Source organism: Ammospiza nelsoni, chromosome W, assembly GCF_027579445.1.
Source record: "Ammospiza nelsoni isolate bAmmNel1 chromosome W, bAmmNel1.pri, whole genome shotgun sequence".
NCBI classification, from domain to species: Eukaryota; Metazoa; Chordata; class Aves; order Passeriformes; family Passerellidae; genus Ammospiza; species Ammospiza nelsoni.
Genome location: NC_080668.1, coordinates 6,289,757 through 6,316,793, shown reverse-complemented (window position 1 = coordinate 6,316,793; position 27,037 = coordinate 6,289,757). Strand labels below are relative to the sequence as shown.

The window sequence follows — 27,037 nt, the reverse complement described above, 5'->3', positions numbered from 1 at the left end:
TCGGACCCCCACTGGAACTCCGCCAGGACCCCGTGGTGCCTGCGCAGCCTGTCCACGTCTGCACACCCTCTGTTCCCACGGAGAGGTAACAGCCTTTCCCCGCATCCTCCTGAAAAGGACTGGGATTGCGGTTTTGCCCTGATAGCTTAAAAGCTCAGGCAGGAATGAATTTCCCAGCAAAGTGGACAGTCAGTACCTCTTGCTGGAGGTTGGGGGCCAGTGTTTTCACGATGGGGAGTCACCTGTCTAGGGAAGAACACGCGATCGTTTCTTTGTGGAAGGACATTATTTGCTTTATTGGAGTCTCTGTGTCAGATGAGTCGCTCTGCACTCTGCTTGCCTGGGCCAAATCTCACGACTTTCCAGTAGATATAGAGACCACTTTTAGTCCGCAGTTGTGAGAGGCATTGGGCTACAAGCTCTTGGAAGAAGTTCTTAATGGGGATTCCACTGTGCCTCAACTCATACCTGTATGGAGACTCCTGTCCCATGTCTTTAGAGGCCACAGCCAGAGGGAAAGTGAATCAGAAATAGGGGCCTCAGAGGGTACCGATGCTGCCTCTGGGGGTGCCAAAACCCTGGGGGAAGGATTGGCAGGCCGGGCAGCTGCAGGCTTTTCTACGGCTCCCTGCAGACTGGTGGGGGACGTGGGGACCCCCCGCGGAACCCATCTCTTGCCTAGAGATTATGTTCCGCCGAAATAGCCTCATCCCTATGATTCTGAGAGACCAACATATCCTCCTCCCGCCAAACTGGCACTGCCAAGCACGATAGCCATGTCCCGGCTCAAATAAACAGGGCAGGAGACTTTTTCTCCTTTTAATGCCTTTATTAAAAGTGATCAGCTCAGGATTGGGCAGCTCGAACAGGTCTGCAGTCTCCGTCGTCTCTCCCAGGGTGATGAGGAGGAGGAGGACATGCGCAGCTTTGTCCACTAGGCGCAGAGCTGGGGGTCCGGTCCTCATGGGAGCCTTTAGGGCGTGGTGATCCCTTCGGATGTTACTCCTGCCGCCTCTCTTGGCCCGCTCCCCGTCGTCGGGACGACTCCCGTACTCAGGGTGAGAGGGACTACGAAGGTGTTCCGCATCTCTGCAGGCTCAGCATTCCATTCCTGACGTCCAGACATCACTCCAATCTCTCAACTCTTAGTTGGCTCGTTGTTTGGGGGTCTTTTTTAGCAAGCTAGAAGCAGTAGCTTCTCATGGCATGCTGGTCCTGGAGTTATTTTCCATATCCCCCCCCCCCAAAGTATCTTCTGCTCACTGTTTGGGGAGGTCCCCACCCTTCACTGTCCCAGAGAAGGGCCATTAACTCGGCCTCAGCTAGGCTTTTACTGATACAAAAACAACTATTAATGACAACGACCTGTAATTACCATAACACACAAGCAGCACCCTAGCAGCAACAGTGGTAACCTTTTTCTCACAAAAAAATTAGCAGAATTGTTGTTCATAACACCGGCCATGCCTGGGGAATGGCCTCTCCCTGTTTATGCTGCTTTTAGCCGCTCCACAGCCGCTGGCGGTGCCAGAACTGTTGCTGCTGCGCCCAGTGGATTGGCTTTCCCCTGCCCCACTAAGAGCTGCTGGCGAGCTGCTGCAACAGCTGGCCCCACTCCAGCCACCGGTGATGCCTGCCTGCGCTCCGCGGGATGCAGCGGACATGTCTGTGTTTTGGCCAGCCTTGCCTCACCCAGTGGGACAGCCTCACTCTGTCCCACAAGCCGCTTGGCCCCGCCTGCTGGCCCCGCTTTCCCCCTTATTTGCAGAAGCAAACAAACTCCACAACTTTTGTGAAAGTTGTAAAGCCGGTATGTTTATTACAGCGCTGGACGCATGTGGGAATCATTCCCCTAAAATGGCATGCGTACCTCTGGGAACTCCAGATCCCCTTTTATCTCCCTCTCAAATACATATGCATGCAATTTCACAATAGGTTCATACATATTCATTCCACTGATTTCGCGTGACACTTGTCACTAATTCTTCTTTATCAGAAAGAGCTCCTGGGTCAGGTTTCCCTGCTCTGTCTGCCCCCCTCCACCCCCTTATCTCTTGTCCTTCGGCTGAAGCAGTCCCTCCAAACACAGTCCCTTCGTGAGAACAGGCAGTCAGACTAAACAGCAAGTTACAGACTTAAAGATGTACATTTCACTGAAATCAAAATGGATTTCTACTCTGGAAAATTTCCACTCTGCCTCACCCCCCCTGCAAGCCGGGGACCAACTCTTTCATGGCCGGCAGAAGATGCTACTCCCGACTCAGATTTTCCCCCCTGCACCGCAGGTGAGGGTGGAACCACCTCCATCAGCGGCGGTCACCACAGCTGGACCGGTCGCTCCGTCAGCTCCCTTGTTGTCAGCCGTGGAGCCTGTGCAGATGTACTGGCCGTACCCATCGTCGGTGCTTGCTGGTGAGCATTTGTTCCAGCCAACGTCACACTCCCCGCTGGCTTCCACCCCTTTTCCATGGCGCCTGCACAGACAACAGCAACAGTGACTGCCGCACTAGCAGCGTCTCTCCAATTGGTAAATCACACAACAGGAGCTGTATTCTCTTTCACCCCCCTCACCATTAGTTGCAGAACAACTGCCTCCTCCTACTCCCTGCGCGACGGCTGACTCGGTTTACTTAATGTCTTTTGCAGCTTTGCCATTGCAGCCCGAGCCAGTGGCAGCCACGCCTGTAGCCCCCTCAGTGGCGCCAGTAGTGCCACCGCCCACCTCCACGCCACCTGCCACCGCACCTCCAACTGCACCATCCATGACTGGGCTCCCGACCGTGGCACCGCCGGTGGCTGGCCTGCCCATAGCGGGGCTTGTAACCAACCCCTCAGCTTCACAGTCCGCAGTTGGTCCGTCAACTTCAGCGCCTCTGGCCAACCCACGACTCCCTGCTGCCCACAGGCTGTCCTCCCCATCCCTGGATTGGGACAGCAACACTGATGAATGCCAACGGCCAGCCCCCAGGCAGAGGCGTGCCCTGGCGGCAGAATGTTGTCACCGACAGGCGGCGTCATCGTCCCTGAGTAATCTCTGGACTTTGCCCCCCTGTCGGATGACAGTGTTCCCCAAGAACCCGTGCCAATTTTGGGAAGCAGTTAAGATTCGAGCTTTAGAGACTGGGGATTGGAACCTGCTAGAAAGGGTGAGAATGCCACGCTGGGAAGCTGACACCACACCAGATCTGCGGGAAGGGGCCACAGATGTCAGTCAAACAGTTAATCCAGCATCTGTGGAGGAGACACAGGTGGTTGAGAAAGACAATGTTCCACCACAGAGTGATTCAAGCTTTTCCTATGTATAAAGCTGTCTCAAATATGGGACAAGCTGACAGGCATGATGTGATTGCCTGACAGTGTCGGAACCCAGGAAATTCCTGTGGCTGCCCTGGAGGGCTCGAGCCCCTGCCCAGGGGGCTCAGAGACCTTGGCACAGAGCCCAAGAACCCTGTGCATTTGATTTAGCCCTTGGAAAAAACAATTGCCAACCTTTATATGAAGAATTACAAGCCACGAAAGTTTAAGTAGAATGATAGTGAATTTATCACAGGGTGAAAAAATAGTTTTTTGAAGTTTTTAGAATGGGGGTTCAGGGGGCAAGATGGAGGAATCTGGGCGTGTCCAGTCTTCCTCCTTTTTCTTAGCCTCCATCTTCTGGGTGATGTTGGCACTTTTAGATTGGTTTAGAATAGACGCTCACTGTCTAACATAGGTGATAGGTATTGGAAAGTAATTCTAAATATTGTACACGTAGTTTTTGGTATAAAAAGATAACACTGCCCTGGGGCAGGCAGAGTGCCTTGGACTGTCTTGCTGAGCGGACCTCGGCTGGACAGGAGAAAAAATTTTATAGATAAGATGCAATAAACTGTCGCAGACATTTCTCCACAGAAATCCTTTCTTTCGGATTTCTGTGTCTTCTGGAGGACAGAGGCCTCAGAAGACAAGGTAAACAATTATTATCAGCTGCTGTGGAATGTAATGGGACGCACCTTGATTGGCTCATTTTCTTTGTTTATAATTAAGGGCCAATCACAAAGTGTAAGCCAGGGACTCAGTCCTTGAACACAACTTTGTTATAGATTCTTTTCTATCGATTCTTAGCCTAACCTAGCTGCTCTGCAAACCTCTCTCCTTATTCTATTTAGTATAGTTATGTATTATATATAATATCTTAATAAATTCAGCCTTCTGATTCAAGATACAAGATTCACCGTCTCTCTCTCACCAGCTGCGACCCACACAGGCGCGGTAATATCTGGTGACCCGACGTGTCAGAGCAGAAATTAATCTGATAAGACCAGAGGAGCAAAAGTGCTACACTGGGTAAAATCCTGTATGTGTGGCATTTGAGGGTTGCTTTAAAGTGACCACAAAAGTGGATTCAAGCCAGGAGCTGAAGAACTGAAGATCCTGATTTGGACAGAGTTCACAGCCAAGGCTGACCACAACAGAACCTTCTTCTGGAAAACCATCAGGAAAGATGATGGAAAAGAGCAGCAGACCTGTGGAGCTGGCCAGAGCAAGCTGGACTTTTGAAAATGGTACTGTGGGCTTTTCTATCCCTGATGAACCAGCCCTTCATAGCTTGTGGCTGTTCGTATGGCAGACACATGCCTTGCCGGAAGAGGTTCCTTTTACTCCTTCAGAGGAGAAGCTTATTGCCCTCTGGAAATATTGGTGCAGAGAAGATGGTTGCTTTTTGTCATTAACAGATCTCTATAAATTCTTTAGATGGGCAAAGCTTTTTGGGTTTTTTACTGATGTCCTGTACGCTTTAGATGTTTTTGTCTGGGAGTGCATGGACTCGATTATCCAGTGCGTCTACAGTCAGGGACGCGTGTTGCCTTCTACCTACCCAGCATTTATAAAGCTTTTCCCAGTCCTGAAACGCAGAGCAGCTTGTTTTCAATGGATTTCTAACTGTTATGGCCAGGCTCCGTTTCCACTCCCCTTGGCAGAAGACCCGGTGGGTGATGACTTTTGGCTTTCCCCCCCCCCCCGCTTCGCGGCGGGAGGGGCTGAAACTTCGCGGCGCGAAGAAGTTTTTTTTTACTCTTGCTCCGGAGCATGCTCAGATGGAGTTTTCTCCTTCCCCCCTTCTCTCTCTCCGGGGGGATGGGAGTGGCCGCTCAAGCCACAGCCGGCCTCTCAGACTCTGCCTTCAGACATGGGGGCGGCACCGGTCTCTGAGGCTTCCTCCACGCCCCTTCCAGAGCCGTCACTCCAGGAGGTCCCGCCTGCGGTTTCACCGGCCTCCCCGCCCCCTGAGCTGTTGCTAGGCAACGACGAGGATGCGTCTCCAGCTTCCGGCTCAGCGTCGGAGAAGGCAGAAAAGACAGCACTTCCGGCGATTGACCTGTTGCTAAGCAACAGCGATGCTCCGCCGCTTCTCCCGGCTCCGCTGATGCCTGTTTGCGCTGCGACGGAGACTGCCACTGCGCCTCTGCAGCGGACCCTGGAGTCAGCGGTGGGGGACGGCGCCGGCCCCGTGCCGTGCCTGCCGCCACTTTCAGGGCCGGGGGACGCGGCGGCGGCGTGTTCCCGCGCATCCCCGCTGCCTCAAGCCGAGACAGTCCCAGAGTCAGCGGCAGTAAACGGCGTTGAACTCGCAGGACTCTCGGAGCAGCCCGCAGCTGATCTCACGATCAGCGTGATTCCCTCCCCAGTTCCGGCTTCCCCCCCGCTGCTTCCACCGGACGTCCCAGCGGCTCTGGTGTTGTCGGGGGCTCTGCCCTCCATGTCAGCGTCAGAGACTGCCAGGGCACCGGTGGCTTCTCCGAGCTCGGACCGTCCTGGGCCGTTTGCCCTTGTGGCAGCGGCTCCAGCAGCCGGCCTCTCCTTCCGTGGAGGAGGCATGGCTCGGCATCTGAGTGCGGGCACAGCCCGGCTGCCGGCTTTCAAGCTCGCCGGTTTGGGGGGTGGTGTTTCGGTTGCTGTCCCATGGAGGCTGCCATCTCTGCCGCCCCTCTTGTGCCCTAGTGGCGAGAGGCAAGTGGGTTCTGCCGAGAGCCCTGCCTCTGATCCCCAGCCCGAAAGGGGTGTGGATGATGAAGCCATGGGGCGGCTGGAAAATAAACCCGATGCATTGCAGAGGGAGATGGCACAGCTGGAGGAGACAGCTTGCTTGCTGTGGGGAAAAAACATTCCCAGACCCGAGATGAAGATTCTCGGGGCAGCTTCTATTTCCTCACTGCTGGCATGCCTCAGTGGTTTAGGGAAAGGAAGTGTCTCACTACCCGTGCTGCCATTGTGCTGGCAGCAGGGTTCAGGCCTGTGGATATGCAGAGCCTACCTTATGGGTTTGGCCTGGGCCATTGGGCTCAGATAGTTCCTGGGCTGGCCCCACTGCGTGGCCTCCTTATGTTTTTGGGGACTCTGGTTTCTCCTACTGGTCGTGATCCCCCTTTGTGAGCCAGTTTTGGGGTTCCTGGTCCAGCATGGGCCAGGGCCCCCAGGGCCTTTCCTTCTCTGGCACTGCTCTGCTCGGCTGCTGCTCTTTTGCTTTTCAATAAAAAAAAAAAAAAAATTCAATAAAAAATATTGAAAATAGCAGGCAGCAGCTCTGAAGCGCTGAAGCACTGAAGGGCCAGAAAAGGACACTCTAAAAACTGTTTAAATTGTTTTAAATTGTTTAAAATTGTGTTATGCTGTTTCAGGACAAAAAGGACTCTCAGATGTCCAAAAGAAACAACTTCAGCTGATGGACTGTTCCTGAAACTCAGCTGCATGGACTTGAATTCTCTTTACATTGTATTTTGCATTTTTCTTATATTGTAGGATTGTTTTAGTGAATTGTTAGTATTCTATATTTTATAGGTGAAGGAATTTCCTGTTCATTCCACATCAGCATTTTTCTTTTATTTTTATACAATTTAGAAAGGTGAGATGTCACAGACATTTCTCCACAGAAATCCTTTCTTTCGGATTTCTGTGTCTTCTGGAGGACAGAGGCCTCAGAAGACAAGGTAAACAATTATTATCAGCTGCTGTGGAATGTAATGGGACGCACCTTGATTGGCTCATTTTCTTTGTTTATAATTAAGGGCCAATCACAAAGTGCAAGCTAGGGACTCAGTCCTTGAACACAACTTTGTTATAGATTCTTTTCTATCGATTCTTAGCCTAACCTAGCTGCTCTGCAAACCTCTCTCCTTATTCTATTTAGTATAGTTATGTATTATATATAATATCTTAATAAATTCAGCCTTCTAATTCAAGATACAAGATTCACCGTCTCTCTCTCACCAGCTGTGACCCACACAGGCACAGTAATAATAAACAACCTTGAGACTGAGAACTGAAGAGCTCTGACTCCTTCTTCGAGCGCTGGGCTGGGAAAAGAGACTTTCTAACATTTCTTGGGGTCACTCTGACCAGCTAAAGAACCCGATATGACAGGTGGTCCAAGATTTGCAAGATAAAGTGGCAAAATATTGCCTTGGCTCTGCACAAGTTATGCAAGTTCTCAGAGTGCTAAAGACAGACCTGCTTGCTCCATTTGATATTAAACATATAACTCAAATATTGTTTCAGCCTGTGCAATTTAGAGTTTTTCTGGACAAGTGGAAGCAGGTTACTGAAAGGATTGCAACAGACAACAGGCAATTGCCTCAGGGAGATCCTAGGTTTTATGTGGGATGTGGTAGATAGGGACAGGCGTTCGGAAGATCACACGATGTGATGGAAAGTAGCAGGACTCCTTTTCCCCCTAATCCCTTAAGATAAGAAATCACCCTAGGAATGTAGCCCCCCTAACAGTAGTGCCAGTAACTTTCCACTTCACTTCTGGTAACTTTCCACTCCTTACTAACCATAGAAGGTAAAGGCAGACCCCCTCTGACGTAGGCAGACCCCTTAGATTATAAAACCCCACGAGAAGAGATAATAAACGCCTTTGACCGTCCACCACATTGGTGTCTGCGTGCTTCATTGGCCCGAGCGACCCTGGAGAGTTTGGGTCGCCATGCTGTTCCTCAGAACCAGGTCGCCTTGCCTTGTATCAGAAGGCAACAACTGGTGCCAAAACTCGGGAGCCGATCAGTGCCCGGGGAACGGGAATTCGCCTGGACAGAGGACGGCGGCTGCACAGCTGGCCTAGTGCAGCGGGAGGGACGCCTCCAGACCGGCGTGGACCATGGAAGCCATTGCAAAGGTCGTAACTGAGATGCATGCACAATGGGGTATAGAATGTAAACTTAGAGATTTAACTCTCGCAGTGCCGAGACTGATTAAGCTTGGGGCTATAGAAAGCCCTGTGGATATCCTACATTCGGGGGTGTGGGATAATTGTACAAAAGCTCTGGCAGAGGACACTATGTCCTCGGGCTCAGGGAAAGCCCTAAAATCGTGGGGCAGAGTTATCCAGGCTCTGCAAAAAGCTCGACAAGAGCAAGAAACCTGGAAAGCTGCGCGAACTTGTTTATTAGCCACGCCGCAGCTGGGCGTGGGCGCGGCGACACAGACCGCGGAGGGTTTTGACCCGGGCGAGTGCGCGGAGGCGCGATCGCCGGAACCCCCTCAGCGAGCGGACTCACTATCGGAGGGGGGGAAACACGTGCAGGCATTTTGGCAGGGGCTCGCGGAGGAGGCACGGAACGTGGCCGGATTGTCGGACCCAGTAGGGATCGGTAAAAATGCCCCCCCACCATATGCCTTTGAAAATGGCGCCGAGCCGCATGGTCAGGGCGGAAAGGAGGAGGCGGGGGGTGGAAATGCAGTCAGCCTGCTCAACAACGCATGCGCGGGCGAGCAGGGAGAAGGGGCGGCCCCCGCGGAGGAGCGTAAGGCCAATCAGAGCGCTCTATTCAAATTAGGTCCTTATAGGGCAAGGACCTCCCCCAGCAGGAGGCGGGGGGACCCCAGGGGGAGGGAACAGCCTGACCCCCGCAGGAAGGGGCGGGGTCGGAGCCCGAGAAAAAGGCAGAGCAGCCCGGAAACGTCTAGCCAGTCGACTTCCGGCCCCGACTCGGATTCGAGCTCTGAGCTCGAGAGGGAATCAGAGGATTCCGATTCGGATTCTAGCTTTAACAGAGAGTGAGCAGTGGCATGTAAGGTCACTAGTCACAGTGCTCCCGCGTGGGTGAAGGGGTTATCAGAGAAAGACCGAACCCCACTTACAGACTGGTGGAAAATAAAGATGGCTTGAGCGGAATGGGCCCTGTCTGCCACTCTGGTGTTCCCGGTCCGTGTGGGGGGGGCAGGTGGAAACCAAAGGACATATTCCCCAGTCAATCCAAAAGATGTGCAGGCAATTGTTAAAGCGATTGCGGATAAGGGAATTAATTCTGCCATGGTTTCCACACTCATTGACGGCCTTTTTGGTGGGGACGACATGCTTCCCTTTGATATTAAGCAGACGTGTAGAATGATTTTTGATGGGGCAGGGATGATAGTTTTTAAACAAGAGTGGGAAGACAATTGCACGAAGCAGCTAGCCTTGGTAACGGGAGCAGACCATCCACTGCGTGGCTCCACCATACAGAGGCTAATGGGCACAGACCCCACTATGATCACCCCCCAGGCGCAGGCTGAGGGCTTGCGGGCCCATGAGGTCATGACAACAACCCGTGCTGCCCGAGAAGCCATCCGTGATGCTTCCAAAGTAGTAGCCAAACCCTCCCCATGGTCTTCTATAAAACAGAGTGAGAGTGAGAGCTTCACTCAGTTTGTGGACAGGCTTCAGGCCGCATTAGATTCCTCTGCATTACCCTCAGAGGCTAAGGGTCCCGTGCTGGCAGAGTGCCTACGCCAGCAATGCAATTCAGCCACCAAGGGCATTTTAAGGTCACTGCCACAGGGGTCTAATATAGCTGCCATGATCAGACACGTTGCAAAGGAGGAACATCTAGCTCCCATTCAAGCAGCAGTTCACACTGCAATAACCAATGTGATGACATGCCTTAAGTGTGGCCAGGCAGGCCACTTGGCAGTAAACTGCCCTCAGCCAAGACGCCTATCAGCAGCTGCTCCACCACGCCAAGGGGGATTTAGGGGACCCCCATCGGCCATTCAGGTGGGTCATGCGACACCTTAGTAGCGACAAGGTGCTCAAAAAAAACACCACACCAAACACTCCATCCTTCGTGCTCCGCATCACCGACCTGTTTCCAGGACAAGCAAAGGTAGACCCCCATTCCCCACACGCCACACACATGTACCTATCCTACTGGTGCCCAGCCTCAAACCCAGGAAAAAGCTACTGCAATCATCCAGGGTGGGGATATTGTGGGCACTGGGGCTGCGAAACCATTGTTACAGATGCCAGACCGTCGGGGCCTGGGTGGGATCCACAAGAGCCAGACAAATTCTTACAGTTCAGCTGGGCACCCAGCGGCTGCAAAACACCCGTCTTCCTCCAGGGAAACTTTTATCGAAATCGCCATAAAGTCCCAAAAATTCGGAAATGCACTGGCTACAACATGACGGTCTTGCAGCCAGATCACCCTAGTTGGGCCATAGGCAGAACATGGACAGTAGTCCTTCAAGGGTCAAAAGAGAGGGTGAATGTGCGAATTATCAGGCTCCAACCATCGGCACCCCGAGCGGTCGGACCCAACAAAGTTATTAAAAGCGTGCCGAAAGGGAGAAACACGACCTACCCCAAAACCTTACCCACAAGGGTCAGCAATGTCCCGACTGGCCATGCAGAAGCCTTTCAGATAGGCCGTTCAGCCGGGTCGGACTCAGACCCAATCCTTCGTATGTTAGAAGCTACCTTTGTATCCCTGAACGAATCCAACCCTAACCTAACCGAATCCTGCTGGCTTTGTTACGATGTCAAACCCCCCTTTTACGAAGGAGTCGCTTTAAACACTCCCTTCAGTTACTCCACAGCCGATGCCCCTCACCAGTGCAGATGGGATACCCCCCGCAAAGGAATCACCCTGAGTCAAGTCACAGGCTGGGGCAGATGCTTTGGCAATGCAACCCTAGCTAGGTGGAGAGGCAACGTCTGCACCAAAGTTGTCAAGCCCGACAGGAAAAACAATAAGTGGGTAGTCCCATCCGCACCTGGGATATGGGTTTGCCAGCGATCTGGAGTGAGTCCCTGTGTGTTCCTTGCCAAATTCGATTACTCTAATGACTTTTGTGTCCAAGTTCTGATTGTTCCTAGGGTCCTGTACCACTCAGACGAAGAGGTGTATCACCTTTTTGAGGAACCCAGCCGGCTCCACAAAAGAGAAGTAATAACAGGTATAACTATCGCAATGCTGCTCGGCCTAGGAGCAGCAGGAATGGCCACGGGTGTCTCAGCCCTAGAGACCCAGCACCAAGGACTGTCCCAGCTGCAAATGATCATCGATGAGGACCTGCAAAGGATCGAGAAATCCATCTCCTTCTTAGAGAAGTCAGTCTCCTCACTCTTGGAAGTGGTCTTGCAGAACAGGCGAGGACTGGACCTCCTGTTCATGCAACAAGGAGGCCTGTGTGCCTCCTTGAAAGAGGAGTGCTGCTTCTACGCGGACCACATGGGAGTCGTAAGAGACTCCATGGCGGAATTTCGAAACAGACTGGCTCAGAGACAGAAAGACAGGGAAGCCCAACAGGGTTGGTTCGAGTCCTAGTTCAATCAATCACCATGGCTAACCATTCTGATTTCTACCCTAATAGGTCCATTGGCATTGCTGCTTCTAGCAGTCACCTTCGGACCATGCCTGCTGAACAAGCTAGTCTCATTTGTTCAGACCCGCCTAGAACGGGCCAACATCCTGTTCATAGGCCGGCAACAATTGCTGTGAATTCAACCAGGGAACACTGCCAGTCACAAGATTTTCTAAACTTGTCTGGCAAAAACTTACTCAGGTTTACCAAACCCCTTTCCTTGTCGAACTACAACCTTATACCTCATTTCAGTGCCTATGTATATGGCTACCTCATTCATTTGTGAAAAAGGGGGGGGAGATGTGCTAGATAGGGACAGGCGTTCGGAAGATCACGCGATATGACGGAAAGTAGCAGGACTCCTTTTCCCCCTAATCCCTTAAGATAAGAAATCACCCTAGGAATGTAGCCCCCCTAACAGTAGTGCCAGTAACTTTCCACTTCACTTCTGGTAACTTTCCACTCCTTACTAACCATAGAAGGTAAAGGCAGACCCCCTCTGACATAGGCAGACCCCTTAGATTATAAAACCCCACGAGAAGAGATAATAAACGCCTTTGACCGTCCACCACATTGGTGTCTGCGTGCTTCATTGGCCCGAGTGACCCTGGAGAGTTTGGGTCGCCATGCTGTTCCTCAGAACCAGGTCACCTTGCCTTGTATCAGAAGGCAACAGTGGGAATAGACATTCTCCTCAGAGAACAGGCCTTTTCCAATCCTGATCTTCAGGCTACCTGTGACCCTGCTGTTCTTGAGCAGAGTCAAAATATAGGATTTAATGCATTGCTAAGAACTATAGAAATGGCCTCTCCCAAGCCATGATATGCAACAATAACTCAAGGGGCAGATGAACCCTTTCTGCTATTTGTTGAGAAACTTGCAGCAGCCCTGGAGAAACAGGTTGAGGATGATATCTCGAGGCAGGTTTTATGCAAGCAGTTAGCTCGGAACAACGCAAATAGTGATTGTCAGAGATCATAGATGCTCTTCCAGGTGACCGGACGCTAACAGACATGGTCCACGCATGTGCCAAACTAGGTGCTGTAGACCACAAAGTGTCTGCTTTGACAGTTGCTTTACATCCAGGCCAGAAATCCTTAGGGGGTGGAAAACAGAAAAAAGGCAAAAATAAGGACAAGAAAAAGCAGAGAACACACAAGCAAACAGGACCAAATACCAATTTCTTGTGCTCTAAGTGCCTAAGGGCAGGTCATTATGCAAACCAATGTAAGTCTAAATATCATGCCAATGGCCAGCCTTTGGCAGGCCTGGGAAATGGGAGGATGAGCACACAGGGGAACTGCGCTCTGACACAAGTGATTCCTCAGGGCATGGCACCGGCACAGGCCTGCTCAGCCAGTTCAGGGGCAGCACCCACGGCTCCGCCAGGGTGGATGCACATACCGCAACCGCAATCATCTCAGAATCCTGTCGTGAACATAAGGTTCCTTTGGATCTGTTCGGACCTTTAGGACAAGGACTCAGCGCACTGCTTGTGAGAAGATCTAGTGTCACCCACCAAGGAATCTTTGTTCATCCAGGTGTCATTGACCCTGGTTTTTCAGGTCAAATTTGTGCTACAGTTTCCACGCCCACCCCCCCCAATCACTATTCCGGCAGGGACTTGGATTGCTTAGCTTGTGCCTTTTCAGTCATGTGTACCCAGGACTGGCCAGCGGACTTGTGGGAATGGTGGCTTCGAATCCACGGGACTGCCACAAGTCTTCTGGTCTGCAGATATTTCTGCTCAGCGACCCCAGATGATGTGTACTCTGACCCTACCAGGTGCCTGCCTGCTGAAGACCTGGCTTCGAGGTTTGATCAACACAAGGGCAGATGTGACAGTCATCTCCTTCTCTGCATGGCCTCCTACATGGCCTTTGGCTTCCGTAAGGTCAGCTACCTAAGGGTTGGGGGGTACAGTGTACACCTTTGTAAGCCAACAGTCTGTGCTGATCAGAAACATGGATGGGCAGACAGCTGCAGTTCAGCCCTATGTCACTGCAGCTCAAATCAACCTCTAGGGGCAGGATGTATTGGCAGCCCAGGGGGGTAAAAATTGGGATGGATTTTTAATTGCGGCCACTGCGCTAAAGGGCAGAAAATATCCCACGCTGCCTTTATGGTGGCTGGTGGACAAACCCATTTGGGTATACCAGTGGACCCTGACAAAGGAAAAATTGGTTGCCCTTCGTGAATTGGTTCAGGAACAACTTCAACAGGGACACATTGAGCCTTCCACTAGTCCCTGGAATACTCCTGTCTTTGTGATAAAGAAAAAATCTGGGAAATGGAGGCTGTTACAGGACCTCCAAAAAATTAATGCAGTGATGTAAAGCATGGGGCATTGCAGCCTGGTATGCCCTCACACACCATTGTCCCCGTGGGATGGGAAATCTTGATCATTGATTTGAAAGATTGTTTTTTCACAATTCCTTTGCATCCTGATGACAAGCCAAAGTTTGCCTTCACAATGCATTCAATCAACAATGCCGAACCTGTGCAGTGATATCAATGGAAACTTTTGCCCCAGGGCTGTAGCAATAGCCCGACTATTTGTCAATGGTATGTGGCTCAAGCCTTGTCTGGAGTCCGCGAGCAGTTTCCTGATGCATGTTGTTATCATTACATGGACGACATCCTGGTGGCAGCACCCAGCCAGGATGAGTTGCTGAGGATTTGGCCTCAGTTGTTCACTGTTCTGTGTTCTTATGGGCTGCAGGTGGCTCTGGAGAAGATTCAACAGCACCCTCTTTGGAAATATCTGGGAGTCAAAATTCTTGACTGAACTATTTAGCATCAGGAGGTGCAATTCTCAGATTCTATTAAGACCTTGAACAATGCCCAGAAATTGATGGGTGTCATCAGTTGGTTGCATCCTTACTTGGGACTAACCAAAAAACAACTGTCCCCGCTGTATGATACTCAAAAGGGGGACCCTGACCTGAGATCACCTTGGAAATTGACTCCTGAGGCACGACAAGCGCTGGGGGAGGTCCAAAAGGCTGTTTCTGCTTGTCAGGTTCATCAAGTAGACCTTCCCATTGATATCACTGTCTTCATTACCAATCCAGATTTTCATCCTATGGGTATCACTGGCCAATTGAGTGACAAATGGTCTGATCCTTTGCACATTTTGGAATGGGTCTTCTTGCCCCATCAACTGAAAAAGACAGCACCCATATTATTTGAACTGATCGCTCATTTGATAATCAAATGCCATCAATGGTGTTTGCAATGAATGGCAGATGATCCCTCAACAATCATTCTTCCAGTAGAATGGGTAGACTTTGAATGGAGCTTTGCTAACAATGCTCCTTTGCAAAGTGCACTGCAAAACTTTCCAGGGCAGATTGCCTATCATCTGCCCAGTCACAAGTTATTGCAGTTGGCAAAAACAACCAATCTGTTATTGTGGCCAAAAAGCAGCTGGGTGACAGTGCAAGGACCCACTGTCTCCACTGACGGTTCTGGAAAAACAGGGAAAGCCATTGTTACTTGGAAGGCTGAATCTGGATGGCAAATGTTGGAGGGCCATGAGTCAGACTCAGCCCAACTGGTTGAGTTAAAGGCTGTTGCCATGGCATTCCAGGAATTTTCTCAGGTTCTGTTGCAGACATCTTTTCATTAAAAATTCTTTCTTAGGATTTTTTTCCCTACTGAGAAGCTGAGAGGCTTCAGGAACAAAATGTAAACAATGGTTATCTGCTGCTGTGGAATGCAACAAGTCCATCTGTGATTGGTCTCGTGCGCTTGTTTGTAATTAATGGCCAAACACAGCAGAGCTGGCTCAGACAGAGAGTCTGAGGCAGCTGCCTTTGTTATCATTCTTTTTTATTCTATTCTTAGCTTAGCTAGCCTTCTGAGATGAAACTTTTCCTTCTATTATTTTTAGTATAGTTTTAATGTAATATATATCATAAAATAATAAATCAAGCCTTCTGAAATATAGAGTCAAATCCTCGTCTCTTCCCTCATCCAAAGACCCCTGTGACCACCGTCACAAGGTGCCTCTGAACTTGGTCACTGATTCTGCCTATGTTGCAGACATAACTAAGCATTTGGATTGTTCACTTCTGAAGGAAGTCAATAACGCAGTTTTGTTTCAGTTACTGAGAACCTTATGGAGTGCAATTCAGTCCCGAGTTCATTCGTATTACACATTGCACGTTTGGAGTCACACCAGGTTGCCAGATTTCATAACAGAAGGTGACTGACAGGTTGGCTAACCTTGCGTGGGTAACGCCTCAGCTTGACAAGATTGCGCAAGCCAAAGTGTTGCATGATTTTTTTCCATCAAACTGCACGTACCCTGCAGAAACAATTTTGCTTGATGCCAACTGAGGTTTGTGACATTGTCAGTTCTTGCTCTGATGGTCATGGGCTTGCTGCACCTTTACCAGCAGGGGTGAACCCCAGAGGCCTAAAGGCCTTGCAGCTTTGGCAATCAGATGTTACTCACATCACTGAATTTGGCTAACTTAAGTATGTGCACGTGTCTATTGACACATTCTCCTCTACCATGTGGGCATCTGCTCACACTGGAGAAAATGGTTGTGACATGATTGCCCAGTGGAGGATGGCTTTTGCAGTCTTGGGTATACCTTTTTCTGTGAAAACAGATAATGGCCCTGCCTATGTCTCGCAGTAGATGCGGGACTTTTTGCGCTTATGGGGAGTGTCACACAAACTTGGTATGCCGCACTCTCCAATGGGCCAGGCCATTGTTAAATGCGCTCATGGTACCCTAAAGCGTGTTCTGGACAAACAAAAAAGGGGAATGCCTGGAGAAACACCACAAAGTCGATTGGAAAAAGCTCTATATACAATCAATCATCTTACAGTGCCATAGAATTCAGAGAATCCTGTCATTCTAAATAATTTTATCTAGTTGCACTCTTCAAGTGAGACGCATCTGCCCTGAGTGAATGTCTGGATATGGGACCTAGCCACTAATAAGTGGGAGGGCCCGTACGACCTTATCACTTGGGGCCGCGGGTATGCATGTGTTCCCACAGATACTGGAGTATCTGCAGATACTGGGTACCTGCAAGGTGTGTCGGCCCTGATTTGTGACACCAAAACCAGAATGTGGCCAACAGGCAACCTCCGAACAATGATCAAGATGACAACCATCAATCAGATGTCCCTTTCATGAGTGGGGAATGAACATTCTATCCTTTCCTTGTTTGTAGAAAAAGACTGTTGACAAGTTAAGACTGTCAGTTCTGATTTGTGGGAAAAAAAAAACCTAACTCCACAACTTGTAAAAGTTGTAAAGCCAGTATGTTTATTACAGTGCTGGACGCATGTCGGGATCGTTCCCCCTAAATGTCCGTGCACCCCTGAGAATTCGGAACCATTTTTTGTCCCCCTTACTTGTACATATGCATAGAGTTTCACAATAGGTTTGTGCATATTCATTTTACTGATTTCGCGTTACACTTGCAGCTAGTTTTTTTTATCAGTCCTTGTACAGAAAGAACTCGCGGGTCATCCTGTCCGTCTCCTGCAGCCTCAGCTTTGGCTCTCGTGTTTGTTTCAAAGTTCAAGGGCCCCCCCTCCCTTATCTTTCTTTCCAGCTTGGAAATTCGCATTCTTTTTCCTAGGCTGAGACAGTTTTGTGAGCACAGGCTTTTTTGTGAGAACAGGCAGTCTTAAGCACAGCACAGTTAACAGACTAAACAACATATTTCATCTATGCAAGCAAGCTACAGACTAAATAATTCAAAATGGCACATTTCACCTAAATCCGAAATGGATTTTTACCCTGTTAAATTTTCACTCTGTTTCAGTTCTTTGAACAAACTAATGATAAGTTGCTACTATATTAGACTTGATATTGTATTAGAATAAGTAACTGATTTTAAGATCATTAGTGTATTTCTTGTAAGAGGGAATCACAAGATTTGATCTCTCAGACCATTTCAAAATGGCATCCGATTGATGTTTTGATTGATAGCTAGCAACTTCTAGAGGAACCTCTGGAGCTGTGTTTGTTCTCCTTTCTGCAAGGAGCCCCACAGAGGATTACAAATACCGCCTCCTCCTTTAAACAAAAAGGGGGACCTCCACAGGTGACAGCCTGGTCAGAGAGTGAGAAAACTAGATAAGTTTTCCCAGAATCGGCCTGAGAGACTTTAGGGAGTTGAAGATACACAATGATAGCTTATTATTATAAACAACCTGCAGATGTTGTTTTCCTACTCTCTGTTTTCTTGTTTTTCTCAAAGATTGTTTATAAGAAGGGCATCTTGTTAATTAGCCAATCAGGTGAAATGTATTAACTAAATGACCAACCAAATCTAACTGGATCGGAACAGCTTATAAAAAGGAGTAGTTCCAAATATGGTGCGCACATTATGCCAATCAGCCTTCTGATGAGTGTGTCATTTCTTACTCAATAGTGACAGATAAGGGATTAAAAAAAAATAAAAATCCTTAAAACACCAACTCTCTGAACTCCAGCGATTTATGAGCATGAGGGAGGGTAAAAATTCCTTCTTTCTCCACTGCAGATCTGGTGCCCTGTTTGAGAGGAATGGTAACAACAGAATGCCTCAGTGCCCACCCACTCTGGGTCTGGGGCTTCACAGGTAGCTCTGGCAGGCTGGAAGGCATGGATGCATAAGTTGTATATCCTAAGGTACTAGACTAATAACTGAAATGTGAAAGATTATACTTCCTCTCCACCCCCAAACAGCTTCCTATATATACAGAAACATCAAATCCTCAAATTCTCTGTGGCCAAGATGTTCCTGCTTAGTTGCAATCCCTCCATAAGCCACCTTAAAGCAGTTTTAGCTCCATACTTCTCCAGAGAGCTTTTCAGATGCTCCCTCCTGGTACTTAGCAATTATTTTGTAACTGGTGGCTAGTCATTGTTGTGACCAAGGTAAAAGCATTGGATAGCACACTGGTATTTGCCTTTAGAGCACTGAGAAACTATATACCAGCACATTATGTGCATTCAAACCCTCTGATACAACCATGTGTCTGTAGGCATAGAATAAATCCATATCACAAAGCTAAAGCTGGCCCAAAATGTCTCAGTCTGAGCACCTCTGTGCTGCCCCAGGGGCTGAAAGATGGCCCCATGTCAGACTCCTGCCCACAATGTTACTATTTGCATGTCCATGGGGGTACTGGAGTGACCCAAGGGACACAAGGCTGGGTTTGCCACAGGGTGATGGCTATGCACCAGGGGGTTCTGTAGCTGCCTTTGGGCATCTGGGGTAGGTGCCACTAGATGTCCACTAGTGCTCCATCTTCTATGTCTGAAAACGTGGTGGGGGGAGAGGGGGGGGGGGGAAGGGAGGGAAGCTTTGGGAGCATCCCACAGATTATGTGGGTCATGTCTCCTTTTGGTCATGTTCTTCATAGATATAGGATGGCAGCAGAAGATGGGGACACCCTGGGGCAGACTGGCAGTTTGGGTTGATTTTGTTGATTTCTTGAGTCAGGGTGAAGCATTGTCTTGAAGTCAATGCAGCCAAAGCAGTGCAAAGCAGCATGGCCATGCTCAGAGCAGGGAAGCTGCATGGCCAGTACGAGGATGGCAGGTGTGGGTGCTGCAGTGAAGCTGCCTCTGGGTGTAGTGACATGACCAAGAGCACATAGTATGGTGATAGCAGAGGTGGGAATGGCTGCTGTGGGTAGGGATCCATGGGGACACCTGGGCAGCTGGTGTCAACAGCAGGAAGAAGGGATGCACCACTGACATGCCACTCAGGTTAGCACAGGTAGGGGGGCAGACCTCAAGTGGGGAGCAGGCATGGAGCATCCCAAGTAACAAGCAGTAGGATGAGTGTCATGTTGTGCCAGGGGCAGTTTAAATTGGAGATTAGAAAAAATTTCTTCCCTGAAAGGGTGGTCAGGCATTGGAATAGGTTCCTCAGAGTAGTAATGGAGTCACCATCCCTGGAAGGATTTAAAAAGCATGTTACTGTGACACTTGGAGACATGGCTTAGGGGTAGACTTGGCAGTGCTGAGTTAACAACTGAACTCTGATTTTAAAGGTCTTTTCCAACCTATGTGACTATATGGTCCATATTTCTTTTCCCCCTTGACTTATGGACAGAGAATGGTTTAGATTGGAAAAGACCTTTAAGACCATTGAGTCAAACCATTGACCCAGCCGTGCCAAGTCCACCACTAAACAATGTCACACCCTGGGGCAGGTATCTGCCAGCCTCAATATTTTAGATTTCCTACAGTTCCTGGTGCAGCTCATTTGCCCAAAACCCATTTGTTTTCTTAGCAACAATCTGCACCCTCCCCTCAGCTACTTCAGCTCATTTTGCATGGATTTATTTTAAACTTTAACCCAGCAGCTCCTGGAAACTCTTCCATGCAACTTTGGGAAAAATTGAGCCAAGGGTATTTTGGGAGAAAAAACCCACCAAAAAAAAACCCCAAAACCACAAAACCCCTCAATTTTTGTTTATACCAGTTAAACTTTCAGGAGTGGAGCTCTGCAGCACTGGAATGAGATCCCACCAGCCTGAGCCCTTCACATGAAATACTAAGCACCAGGAATGCCCCTGCTTGCGTGGGGGACATCAGCCAGCCCCAGCCTGCCTAAGCTGCTCCAAGTAACAACTATGAAGAGAGCAAAACATTCAAGTTAATGGAAACAAGTCTTTATTAAGTAATTTTTAATATCAGAAAAATAAAACTCTTATAATTCTCTTTACAACAAATATATAATATCAGTGCTTTGGCCATCATAATTTAAAGGCCCTTTATCATAAAATATATAGTTTTTAAACTTTACCAAAATTGAATTTATAATCCCTATGACCTCCCTACATATACATAACAAAGAGTGTAGTAAAATTAGCAAAATCTAAGCTAGATCAATAGTTTATCAGTTTATTCTTAGTTTGTGGTTTATAGAAGTGGTACACCTACCTTATGTCTATTGATTCCTTGGCTTATTAGTTGCAGTGTACAATGCAATAAAACAAAATACACACTCAGTGAACATTTGTTCGCATCTACAGGACTGTAGCTAGAGATCAGATTTTAATACTGACATGTAACTATCCTGCAAGCAATTATATTAAAGTTCTGCAGTACATAATATGCCTTCAAAGCAACTCCTAGTTGTAAACTTTTATACGAAATGTAACTCTTCAAGTGGAAATAAAAATAAAATTTTCTGCATATTTACTAGTTTAATACATAATTTCTTTTTTGTTGTTACACTGAGAAAAAGATTGTCTTGGGAAAATAATGCTTTAAAAAAGAGAAAAAAATACATCAGAACTCTACTTTTGTGTCTTTTTTTTTTGTTTTTGCTGTTTTAATGTATGTCAGCACAGATTTGGTAATGTACTGAGGATGAAAAAGCTAGAAACATCCACAGGTTGAAATGTAAGAAGCTCATTCCAGAGACTTTTTTTTTTTTTTTGGAAAGACAGTTTTGAAATTAAGTAAACTGATTACAGAGCCACTGTCACAGCTGCTGTCATGAATAATACAAGGACATTTACACAACTCCCTCTTTTTCCTTTTTCTTACTAAAAATATATATTTATGTGTAAGACATGAATTTAACATAAAAATGCTTCACATTTTGAATGATATACTCTCTAAAAAAGGTCAAGAACAGCTTGATCAGACTAATGAACAGAATGTCAGCATCATCACTCTTAGTCAAAGTATGTGCATACCAAAGCCCTTACTGTAACTGGATGAAGCCAGACAGACTTTTTCTACATTACCCTAACAAAAGCAGTGGGTAGGAATTCACAAATTGAGACATTCCTGATCCTCTGGACATACTGCCCTTATCAAGGACAAAATGGAGGTGCATCTGGCAGTTTCTCTCTTCCCACCTGTCATTTATTATCTGAACCTGCCAAATAACACAATCCGTTTCAGTAAATCAAACTATACTTTAAAAGATATTTCCAATGCTGAAGAATTAGGTATAAGTTGTCACATAAAGAAAAAAATATTTCCTCAAAGCTGGTAGAAGATAGCATTGAAGTGTTGTTTGATATATAGATAATACTACACATCCTCCATAGCAGACAAGTACTTTTGCATTTAGGCAACAAGGTTCATTGCTGCCAACTCACAGAAGCCAAACAATTAACAGAGATCCTTTAGAAAAGCCTGGAAATTTTTAGGGTTTTTTTCAGTTGTGTAATTTATGAAAACTTGCCCTCACTGTGCCATAACATTATACCAGATGTATCTCTGCTAAACATGCCATCTGCTTACACTGTACCAGAGACCCCTTAAGTTTAGTGTTACCATAGCAGCCTTTTGAGAAAATAAAAATTTATTAATAACTTCAGTCTAATCCCAAGGAAGTCAAACAGTCAGAATTCATTTAAAAGTTTACTAGAGGGTACCATTACATCTATGACTTCAAGTCTTTAAAAAAGTCCACATATAATAATATCCCTATAATATCTCTATTTCAGAGTGAATTTGAATTGCCTGAGTAACAGCTGTCTGGCAAACAGGACACAATGGGACTTCCTTTTCACAGATTTTGTTGGCACACTCCAGGCAGAAGAGATTGTGACCACAGGGGACCAGAGCCGCAACAACTTGGTTCTCGAAGCACATCACGCAGTTGAGCTTCTGTCTTGACTCAGGGGGTGAGCTGGATGTGGAGCCACCATTGGAAGATGAATAGCTGTTGGTGCCATTGGAGAATGCAGGAATGTAGATAGGAAGGCCTACTTGGTGGCCAGTGCTAGGTGGGTCATTATTCGCTCTCCCAGCCAGCGGATGATCCAGGCTTTCTGGAAATGTGGGTGACAGGCAAGGAGTAGATGGCTGTCTCCCTCGGCATTGAGGCTTAGTATTAATAGCAGGGTCACTACCAAAGCCAGGAGTCCAAATGGTTTGGGAAGGCATTGATAAGGAGTCATAAATAGGAGAGTCAACCGCGAGGTCTTCCATGCCCACTGAAGGCAATGTTTCTCCAAACCAAAAGTTGCTTTTGCTGAATGGACTTGTTGGGCTGAAATCAGCCAATCTATTGCTTCCAAAACAGGAATCTGTGGAACTACTTCCCAAGGAGCTGGAGCTGTCATTCCTATAATTAGAAATCATTCTAGTGCAACTAAGAGGGACAGGATTAGAAGCAAGCCATGCAGACCTGAGAGTGCCTCCTTCAAAACTCACATCTGTACCATTGTAGTGGAAATCATTCTCTTTATTCAGCTTGATGTAGTTCCCAGTACGCATGGCTATATGCATCTCTATCTCCTCACGTGCACAGTTGACATTTTCAGGCATTCCTGTGACTTCGAAGACTGGCTCCTTGTCCCTGCTGGGGGTGACTATGTAGGTATGGGTCTGCTGCTGAATTCTTTTGATCGTAGCTCCTTTTGGTCCAACCACCAGCCCAACTACACGGTAAGGCACCCTGACTTGGACTGTCATCTGACCTGACAGATCAGGGGTACATGGCAGGCCTCCCAGAGCAGGACCACTCTTGTTGCGTGATGCTCTGATCATGGAGAAGTGTTCAGCAGCTGAGAGAATTTCCATTTTAGCCATGGCTACATCCTCCTTTCGCCCAGTGACAACAAAGACTGGTTCTTCTCCCCGAACAGGGGTCTTAATGTAAGTATTTGTCTTGGCCCTTAGTGCTTTTATTTTGCAACCTGTTTAAAGGAAACATATACAAGTTTGGCAAGACATACAAGTTTAGAAAGCCACAAGAAAGCCATCTAAGCTGTTTGAGAGTTTCAAGAAACCATAGGGTGAAACCAGAAGCAGCTGTTTGCATCTCTGCAAGCCACATCAGCAAAACCAGTATCAACTTATACCTATTATTTCCAAACAGGCCTCTGATACTTATAGCCACAAACTATTTTAGCAATGTTTCTTGGGCTGGTTTAGCCCAGCAACTCCTCAATTGCTATTAGATGGTGAATAAACATGAATGACTTTTTCCTCCATCAGCCACCTTTGTGATTATCCCATACATACTAGTAGGTTTAAATTTTTTCCATTGATTGGGTACACTTCAGTTATTTCTAAGATCCTGCAAAAGGAGTAAAGGTTCACGCACAAGTTTGCTGATATATTAGTCTTCCACCAACAAGTATGACCTAAAAGCAAATTAAGCATTTACAAGTGAGAGAAGTGTCTGTATTGCAACCGGTATAGGGTATAGATAAAATCAATTAACTGAGAACTCTTCATTTGCTTCCTTTTATCACTAAGTGTTATTTAAAACTTTATTCTTCCCTGGGAGATGAAGGAGCCACTGCTTGAACTGTCAAGTAGGAGTTCAAGCAGTTTGTTGCATGCAAATAAGGCTTACTATGTAATAGTATATGCCTACATGGAATTTCTCTCATTCATTAACTGAGTAAATACAGTCTGAAATAAAAGCAGAAAGTTAATGAAATATTTGTCTTTGATTTTTGGGGACTGAATTATAAAGTTTGCCATGACACAGTGACAACAGGCTCTTTCCCAAGATGCTCAAGGCATTTTGAAATACATACAGAAGCCCCTTTTACCCATGACAGGACCAGAAAAGCAGGCATTGCAAAATGAAGAGACACAAGCAGGTCCATGACATGCAAGACAGTCTACTGGATTCAGTCTTAATTGAATTTATCCTATTGTAAACAAACTCAAAAGCATGTAACAGTAAGTGTTATTTTACAGTGAACATCATCTTGAAAAAATTATAACATTTTCAGACCAAGTGTTTTAAGCATCATTCCACTTGCAGCAATTTATTTACCTTTCCCTTATTTACTTTAAGCATCTCATAACCATTTGGGTACTCAAAATAGTGTTTTGTTAGTCCTTTGCACCCAAGGTATCACAAGCAATAAATTATACAGTTAGAAAACCACACAAAGATGCACTTTATTCAGTACTATCTACTAATAAAAAGAAAGCAGTAAACATGCAGATGCTGGTTGGAATAGAGGGGAGGAAGAGCTGCTTCTTGAAGGGTCCCTGCACATAGCAAGGACAAAGGCTGAACACAACAGTCCTTTGTTTTCATGACACAGCTGGAAAGAAAGTTCATTAATCTTCAATAGCTAGTGAGGGCTCTCAGAGGCCCTACCTCCCCCAGAAAGCACATGGAGGAGCACAGGAGGGCTCCCAGAAGAGAGGGTGTGAGGCACAGACATACCTGTGCAAAGGAGGGGATACAGATCAGAGAGCCAAACATGTTGATCAGCAAGTGTCAGCAGGAGAGAACAAACCCATAAGCCGCAACCTCCCACTACAGCCCACTGAGAAGGCATTAGTGCTCTACTAGATAAAAAAAAAGGGAAAACAGATATGAGATGCCTTACAGAGGTGGCAAAGCACACATCCTTTGAAGCTATGCCATTTCCCTACATGTACCAGAGAGCAGCACCTCACTGGCAACATACCTTTACTCCTTCCATCTCTTTGTTTGCATTTCTCCCTGTAGTAAATCTGCTTGCCCACTCCATTCCCATTCTGAGAAAAAACTGCTCACTTTAAAAACTGCAAATGTTTATTCAACCTTAACAATAATACAACAAAAGGACTAAATAAGGAAGAACAGGCCTGGGAACCTCCCTCATGTCTGCCTACCACGTGGCTGGCTCATCTTAAAGATGGATGCTTTGCCTTTTTACATCTCTAGCGCCTCCTAGAGCCTTTCTCAGTCAACTCCTTCCTTGCTGTCCAGTAGTAGAAGTCACTTTCTTACATTCTGATTGGAGGTCAGGTGCTGCCATAGTAACAAGCCAACCTTCCCAAATGCCCAGATTACCAAGACCATCCCATTATAACACATACTGGGGGGAGCACATTGCAGTAATATAACTATACATTTATAAAACTTCTTTTAACATACATATAATGTTTACCCCTTAATTGTGAGAGCCAACCATTTACTCATCTATAACAATTCCTTCCCAGTTACTCAGAAAATATAGTGGGCTCAAACACTGTCGATTTCTCGGCTGTTTAGGTGGCCTGGAAAGGCCCAGGGATGGCCTTGAAGAGCCGACGCTTCAAAGGACGAGAAGAGACTTCAGATCTTTTCTCGGTCTCGATGTTTATTAATTGTTTATCTAAAAGATTTTCTTTCAGCCCGACAGAGGTCTGCACAGCAAGCCAGCCATGAGCACACTGCGAGCCCCCAGGGCGGTCACTTATCTTTATACCTGAAGTTACGTATACAATATTTATAATTTTTCCCCAATACCTTCTACCCTTATTAACCGGTGCACTTTTAGTAATAACCAATCCCAAAGTGCCACCATCACCACAGAAGATGGAGGCCAAGAAGAAGAAGAAGAAGAAGAACAGGACACGCCCCAATTCCTCCATCTTACTTCTTTAGACCCCCCTGTACAGAAATCCTAAACCCTGTGTTTTACACTCTAACTTATCCCTTCACAATTCACCCAGTGAAACCTTCCCAGTCCTCATACAGGTGTCGTCTCCTGTGTCGGATCAAAGTCCAGCCACCAGACACTTCTGGTAACATTCCAGGACTCCCGAGCCCCCCAAGGGTGTTCTCGGCCACTCTGCACCTCCATCCTGAGGTGCTGAGATCCCACAAAACATTAAACCCAAAGGATCTGTAAAATGGTGTCACTGACGTTTTCACACTTTTTACTGAAACACCTAAACACAGTCTCCTGCTGTGTATCAATTATTCTTCAATATATACAGATTACTTTCATTTACTCCATTCCACCCAAGTATATATCCTTATTTCCCGAAAAATTACAGAGGCAACATTTAAAGAATGCTAGAGGCATTTAGACATAGACATCTATATAGCAATAGAATTCTATATTATATATCACAGTTCAGAGCCCACTTAATTCCAGATTCCAAACTGCCTTACCAAGTCTTACAGCTTACATTTTAAACAAGATTTTCCTGATATTTTAGAAATTCAAATTAAGTTAGAATTATGCACCTTCAACTCCATTCCCTGCAAATTCACAGAGATGGCTTTGCCAGGGTCACATTTCCAAACCACTCCAGTATAAAGAAAAGCCTTCTTGCCTTTCTTCCTCAGGCTGCAGAACAGCACAGACCAAGATGGGTATAGCTTTGCTTTTAAGGTATGAGTCACATACCTAGAAAGCAGAGGCCAAACACTGCCTCAAAACCTTGTAGCAACAGAATAAGACTTTTAAACATCAGAAAGTTTGCTTCAGTGGAAAGCTGACTCCCCAGACCCTCAAGACCAACTCTCAATCTGTATCTGAAAAGTTAGGAAGAACTGAAGAAAGTCACCACATACAAAACCCAATATTTCTGAATGAGTCAGTCAATACTCACCAGATTTTGCCTACAAGGAGTGCTGGAAATCCCCGCAAAAGACACTCATGTCAAAATACAAGGTCAGTAGCCCATAATACCACTCTAGCCGAATGACCTTTCTATTTGCTTTTACTCAGCTGCTCAGGGTTCCCACCCTCTGCTATTAGT

General features: G+C 47.1%; 1 protein-coding gene across 2 annotated transcripts in view; it reads right to left on the bottom strand.

The window, feature by feature from the left end:
- Nucleotides 1-20,231: 20,231 nt before the first annotated feature.
- LOC132086124 (RNA-binding E3 ubiquitin-protein ligase MEX3C-like) overlaps nt 20,232-27,037 on the bottom strand; it is a 30,604-nt gene continuing 23,798 nt past the window's right edge. Inside the window, exons 1-2 of one of the 2 annotated variants that reach the window (XM_059491583.1) lie at nt 24,741-24,965; nt 20,232-23,241 (exon numbers count right to left, since the gene is read on the bottom strand). In XM_059491583.1, the coding sequence (XP_059347566.1) occupies nt 22,025-23,241; nt 24,741-24,855 (1,332 nt within the window). In that variant the 5' untranslated portion in view covers nt 24,856-24,965 and the 3' untranslated portion in view covers nt 20,232-22,024. Of the gene's footprint in view, nt 23,242-24,740; nt 24,966-27,037 lie in introns of those variants that run through there. The other variant, XM_059491582.1, reaches the window with a different exon arrangement.